Source organism: Castor canadensis, chromosome 11, assembly GCF_047511655.1.
Source record: "Castor canadensis chromosome 11, mCasCan1.hap1v2, whole genome shotgun sequence".
NCBI classification, from domain to species: domain Eukaryota; kingdom Metazoa; phylum Chordata; class Mammalia; order Rodentia; family Castoridae; genus Castor; species Castor canadensis.
The window spans coordinates 130,831,659-130,837,776 of NC_133396.1; the positions used below are offsets into that span (position 1 = coordinate 130,831,659).

The following is a 6,118-nucleotide window of genomic DNA, read 5'->3' on the forward strand; positions in this document are numbered from 1 at the left end:
TGCCACCAAGAGTTGCCATCTTTCCTTAGTTGCTTCTTCCTGGAACAATTCCTCATTGTTTCCGTAACATGACCTTGACATTTTTTATTACAAGCCAGGACGTCCCCACATTGAGTATGTCTGATGCTTCCTCATGCTAGATATAAAATATGCATCTTGAATAAGAATGCCACAGAAGGATACTGGTTCCTCACTGCAAATTATCAAGTGACAACAATTTTGATTTGTCCCGTTGGTGGTGGCATGAACATTGATTAGCTCAAAAAAAACCAAACCAATAAATTTCTCTACTCAGAGGCCTGGGGAGGTTAGGAAATCTCTACCCACAGGGTCAAGAAAAGACTCTGGGAACAATATAGAGTGAGGGCTATCACCGAGGTGAGAACAGGACCTGGGGGCCTCTGAGACACTGATGTTCCAGGAGGAAAAGCAGTCTTCAGGAGAGCCATGGTGTAGGAATTAAATGTAGGGGAAGCAGTTCCCATCTCCACTCCTGGATGAGAGTCACCAGGTCACTTTATCCCCAGGCTGGACTGCGGACCATAGAGGAAGAGGCAGCCCCCGAGATCCACCGCACCATCTCAGGAGACCTGACAGCTGAGGAGGAGCTGGAGAGAGCTGCAGTGGAAGCTGCGATGGAGGAGGGAATATTCCGAGTGAGCGAGGGCCATGATCACTACTGGTGGGCTGGACACAGGGAGTGGTAACAGAGAGAAGTGTCAGGTGCCCAGTCCCACAGGAGACGAACATGGGAGCTGAAGACACCCTTCTCCATACCTGCCACTCTTGGGACTCAGAATTAATGACCCACCTACCTAGGTGTCAAACATAACACAACCTTTCCTGTTAATCCACAAACCCTTTACCCTATGCCATCTCCCAAGAACTTGCTTCCACTTAGGTCAGTGTTCAATCCTTAACTCTGCTAAGTGTTTTTTATAACATTTAGAGCTGGGAGATTCTTCATGGCCATCTTGTTAAACCCTTCTGGGTTATTCATGAGGAAATAATGGCCCAAAGAGGTCATATGTGATTCCCACTATCGCTCAGTTTTCCATGGAAGGACAGCGATGACTAGAACCCAGGAGTGCAGACTCCCAATTTGGTGCTTTCTCCACTACACCACAATCTCTAACTGTATGTCCATGTCTCCTGTATGGCTCCTTAGGTATGTCCAGTCCACTCAATAAATTGAGAACTTGCTGAGGATAGGGCTTCTCTTCGTCTGGTCTCACCTCTCAGTCCATTCTCTCCTGGCCTTATAATTTGTCTCCAATCCCATGACTTATTCCCACACCATCATCCCAGGGCCTCAGACCCCAGTGTTCTCCCTGTTCTCATCCCCCAGTCCCTGCTCTCAGTCCTCCCACTCTCCTCCTTGCCTCTAGAGGACCGGAGGCCTGTTTGGCCAAGTGGACAACTTCATGGAAAGGACCAACTCACTGCCCCCTGTCATGGCCAACCAAAGACCCCTCCAATTTGCTGAGATAGAAATGGAGGAACTGGAGTCACCCGTCTTCTTGGAGGATTTCCCTCATGATCCAAGGACCCACCCTCTTGCTCACGCTAATACCAACAATGCCAATGCCAATGTTGCCTATGGCAACTGCAACCATAGCAACAGCCAGGTGTTTTCCAGGTAATGGTGGCAACTGCTAACTCTGGGTGTAGGAGTACTGGGATAGGATTTAGAGGACTAGATTAACAGGCTCCAGGCTAGATTGGAAGAAGGAACCCTGAAATTTGTAGGGTGTCCTTTGTTTGCCTTTGTGCCCTTGGCAACCAGTCCTGCACCTTAATGCAAGGCTGACCTGGACTGCAGAGGGGCATTAGTCAGCAGGGGGCAGCCTCCTGTCAGCATTAGCCTGATGCTGACTGGGTCTTTCATTCTGTCCACAGCAGGTCTGGGGCTGAGAGGTATTAGACGTATTACAGGTTAGAAGGAGAGGGCGTCCAGCAGCAGCTCATACACAGAAAACTGGACAATATTCCTTGGATTCAGCATCCAAGGAGATCTCACTGTGCTGGGTAGTTCCCACTTTGCCAACCCCTGGCACTAGGCTAAATGTAATCTGTGATTGTGTGAGTGTCACGAAAAGCGATAGAATGAAGAGGATTCCTGCTCAGCTGCTATAATCTTAGGACTGGTCTCTGAGCAGGAGGCAGCTGAGTGGAGGTCTCTTTGGGCAGGATGGGGCAGAAGCCAGCTAAGCAGCTACTTCCCGTGGCTAGCCTGCCTACACCCCCACTCCAGCTAGAGAGTCCTCTTGAATCCAGCCCAGAAAGCTTTAGGGTGTACATACCTTTGCATCACCGTGAAGCTGTGTGGTATGGAAACAGAGAAGCATCAGCCCTGCTGTTGGAGATGTGTCATGTGATATGACTGCAACCAAGTAATTGCAGAGATTAGGTGTCCTGAGACACCAGAGGAGGTATTGATCACCATGGGCTAGAAAGGCCCAGACAGTTCTCAGCCCCAGCTGCATTCTAGAAAATCCAAGGACTGTCAAAAATCCCAATGTCTAGGGATGTGACACTGCTCTTTTAAGCTCCCCAGTAAGAACTAGGGTCCTAAGGGTTGTGGGACTGTGTTGAATGTGGGAAGGAATGAGGGAGCAGTGAGCAGGAGTGGAGACAGACATGTGTTTGATTTATTCTCATAGAATCAGGGCTGGCTGGGTGCAGTGCTGGTAGGATCAGCACTGCAGTCAAGGACCCAGCACTATGATTGGTCCAGACTCTGAGGAAGAACGATATGGGGCCAAGGGGCTGAGATGGCAGAGACCAGCAGCCTGCTCTGGTTCACTAGTCTTGCTTCCATTTCAGCATTTGCTATGAAAGGGAGTTCCCTGGAGAGATGGAGACACCTGCTGCCAGAGGAGGAGCCTTCAGACAAGCCCACAGGGCCCTGGGTCAGTCCCTTCTGCGCACAGAGAAACTAAGCTTTCTAAGGAGGCCTGGGGAGCTCCCTCTTTCCTTAGAATCTGGGAGCCTGGCTAGGAGGGCTGCTTGGAGCTGTTGCAACAGGTGCCAGCTGGGCCAGGATGGTAGTACCATTATCTTGCTGAGGTGGGCACCAACTGAGTGGGTGGGTTAAGGGGTGCATTCTAACAGGCATTCTGCAGGCCTGCCAGGAACCATGAAGGAGCCAAGTGTGAGTCTCCCTCTCCCAGGCCACTGGACACATGACACCTGAGCTCCAGGGCCCTTTGGCAGGTGATCTTGCATTGTCCCAGTGGGTCCTGGACAACTGTGTGGCTGGACCTGAGCTACTGTGAGAGCCCCAAGCACTCTGGGGTCTAATGATGATAAGGGTATTCCTCTGTCCCCAGCAGGCATGCATACACACACATTTTCATATGCATGTGCACACACTCCACATGCACACACACTCGTACACACATACTTTCACATGCACACAAGGACCCCTGAAAAACAGGTTGGTTGCAGACTCTGCCCTGGGCCCCTCAAAGACATACAGCCAAACCCACAAGGACATACAGCCAGGCAAGGAGAGTTGGAGCAGTTGCCCCTGGTCTGGGGTTGTGTGGACTCCAACATTTGTCCACCCTCTAAGCCACCTTCTGCAGCTGGCCAAGTGAGGCTGTTGACCTAGGGCTCCTAGCAAGAGTCATCAAACCCGCTCGTCTTTGTGTACTTGTTCACAGGGCCCCACAGCAAACCCCGGGTGGACAAGATGGAAGGATGGCTGAACCAGAGGGGACTGCCCCAAGGCCAGGTGCCCCCTGTCCCCGGCCAGGTAACAAGGGCAGAGGTTGGAAAGAAACACTACACACGTCTCCTCCCAACCGTAGCCCGAAGCTAGGAGTGGGGCTATGGCAGGGGGAGGGCCCAGCAGCAAGTTGCCTATCCATAACAGAAGGATCTGAGTTCCTGGGCCCTCCCATTTCTGTGGGTCTCAGTTGAGGTGCCCTTGGATGAGTTGGGATGAGTTGAATATATGGGCTTCAGCCTCCCTGTTGGGGGATCTCTCCTTTTGTGCATTGGAACAGCACCCCAAGGCAGAACCTCCTGTGAGTGAAGAGAAGAAGAGCTTCGCTCCAGGATCTCTAGAAAGTCCCCACAGCAGGAGCCCTGAGGAGAGTGCTCCCCGGTGCCCAGCTACAGCTATGGCCCTCCTGATCCAGGAGGTAAGGTGGGACTGGATCAGGAGGGCCATAGCTGTAGGGATGGCCCCGTGACCATCTGGCATGGAAAGAGGGTAGGGCCAGCAGTGACAGGCCCTTGCCCAGCTTCCTCTCCTCCCTGCAGGCTCTGGTTCGAGAAGGCCTGGACTCCTTGGCTACAGATGCTAACTTCATCATGGCAACAGGTCAGGCCCTGGCAGATGCCTGCGGGATGGAACCAGAAGAAGTGGAGGTGGCAGCCACAGAGCTACTGAAGGAACGAGTAATCCCCAGAGGACACAGCCAGTGCACTGGGAGGCCTGAGCCTCCGCTCTCCTCTGGGCAACCTTGACCAGCAGGAGGGGTCCCAGGAGACTCTTATTCCTCCCAGGCTGTGAGGCTTGCTCAGAATCTGCCTGGGCTTAGAGCTGGCATGACCAAGGGGTAGAGAGTGCCAGAATGGAGAAAGGATCACCCATTCCAGCAGCTTCCTTCCCTCTGGGTGGTCAGACACCAGTCTAGGTGGGGTGGTCAGGAACCATCTCTGAAAGCCAGGAGGCCGTGTAGACAGCAGGACAGGCCCTTCCCCTCGCCAGCAAGAAGCATACTTGAATAAGCTTCTGAAGTAATTTAAAAACTTCTGGTGAGTGCCAATGTCTTTATGTCACAAGGCCACTCCCACCAGCAGGACATTAAAGTCTCCAGGCCTGTCACACCAACACCTGGTCTCTGCTTGTCTCCTTTTGTGAACTCTTCCCCACAGCCTGTTTCCCTCTTGCCTCTTCCTCAAGGAGCCTGGGCCTTGGAGAACTGAGGGTCCACCTGCATTTTTATTCAGCTCCATGTGGAGCACAGTGTTCTCCTGCAAGTCCATGGCCAGGTGCACTGAGGCAAGCAGCCCCAAGAAGGACTGGTCATCTTAGAAGAAGCGCCACACCCTGGTCACACACAGCCAGCCTTCTTTGAAGCTATGAGCATGTCTGTTTGGCCAGAGTCCACTGCCAACGCAGCTTGTAGCCCTCAGCTGCACTGGGTTTATGGCCGCGGTTATCACAAATCTGCAGGTCCTGTGGCTTCCCTTACCCACACCACATAACGATGAGTAATAGTGACTGCTGTGTCCCAGGTGCCTCCTGTGTGCCGCTACATACATGCTCTCGCGCCACAGGTCTTCTACACGTATGTACCAAGCACTTTCACACACTATCCATTTTATTCTCACCACAACCTTGTGACAAAGGCATAGAATTCGTTCAAGATGAGGAAATGGAGGTACAGAGGGATGACAGGCCATGTCTGTGGGGCATAGCTGAAGAGAGGCAAAGTTGGGACTCTGCACTGGGCCTCAGAGTCCCCATGGTGCTCTCTACCCTTCACTGGACACTCTTTCCTTAGGGCCATTCCTTCATTAAGCGTGGGCTGAGCACATGGCCATTGCTGTGGTGGTCAACATGGCCTATGGTGTGACCTCCTGGTGAACACCCAGCAGGCTTCTGGCATGACTAAGAAGGGACTTGACTCAGGATGCAAGTAGCACCAGTCAGGGTCACACACTTGGCACATCTGTGGGTTGTGGTCCAGTGGGGCCCCAAAGCTTCCTGGTGCCTGCTCAGTGCAGCAGTTTCAAGTCTCCTCTCTTCTCAAACCTCAATACCAGTAGCTTGTCTTATCCCTCCTTTGCTAAGGAATAGAAGCCTCCAGAAGGCCCTTCTCTCAGCTCTGCTCCATGTGGAGCACGGTGTTCTCCTGCAAGTCCATGGCCAGGAGCACTGAGCCAAGCAGCCCCAAGAAGGACTGGTGGTCTTAGAAGGGAGGTAAGAGAAGGCCTACCTCCTCCTTTCTTCCTGAACCCAGTGGGAGCCAGATCTCTCCTTTAGCCACACCCTGGCCATCCTCCCTTCTCCCTGCCTCTCTACTGCCTTCTTCTATCTGCATGTAACCTGTTCCAGTTGTTTCCATCTTAACATAACCCTGCAGCCTGCCCCTCTCTC

General features: G+C 52.5%; 1 protein-coding gene across 2 annotated transcripts in view; it reads left to right on the forward strand.

The window, feature by feature from the left end:
- Nucleotides 1-4,846, forward strand: part of Cacna1s (calcium voltage-gated channel subunit alpha1 S) — a 63,128-nt gene extending 58,282 nt beyond the window's left edge. For both annotated transcript variants that reach the window (XM_074048666.1, XM_074048667.1), the window contains 6 exons: nucleotides 528-656; nucleotides 1,389-1,639; nucleotides 2,827-2,912; nucleotides 3,669-3,760; nucleotides 4,014-4,151; nucleotides 4,273-4,846. In XM_074048666.1, coding sequence (XP_073904767.1) covers nucleotides 528-656; nucleotides 1,389-1,639; nucleotides 2,827-2,912; nucleotides 3,669-3,760; nucleotides 4,014-4,151; nucleotides 4,273-4,479 — 903 coding nt within the window. In that variant the 3' untranslated portion in view covers nucleotides 4,480-4,846. The remainder of the gene's footprint in view (nucleotides 1-527; nucleotides 657-1,388; nucleotides 1,640-2,826; nucleotides 2,913-3,668; nucleotides 3,761-4,013; nucleotides 4,152-4,272) is intronic.
- The last annotated feature ends 1,272 nt before the right edge of the window (nucleotides 4,847-6,118 follow it).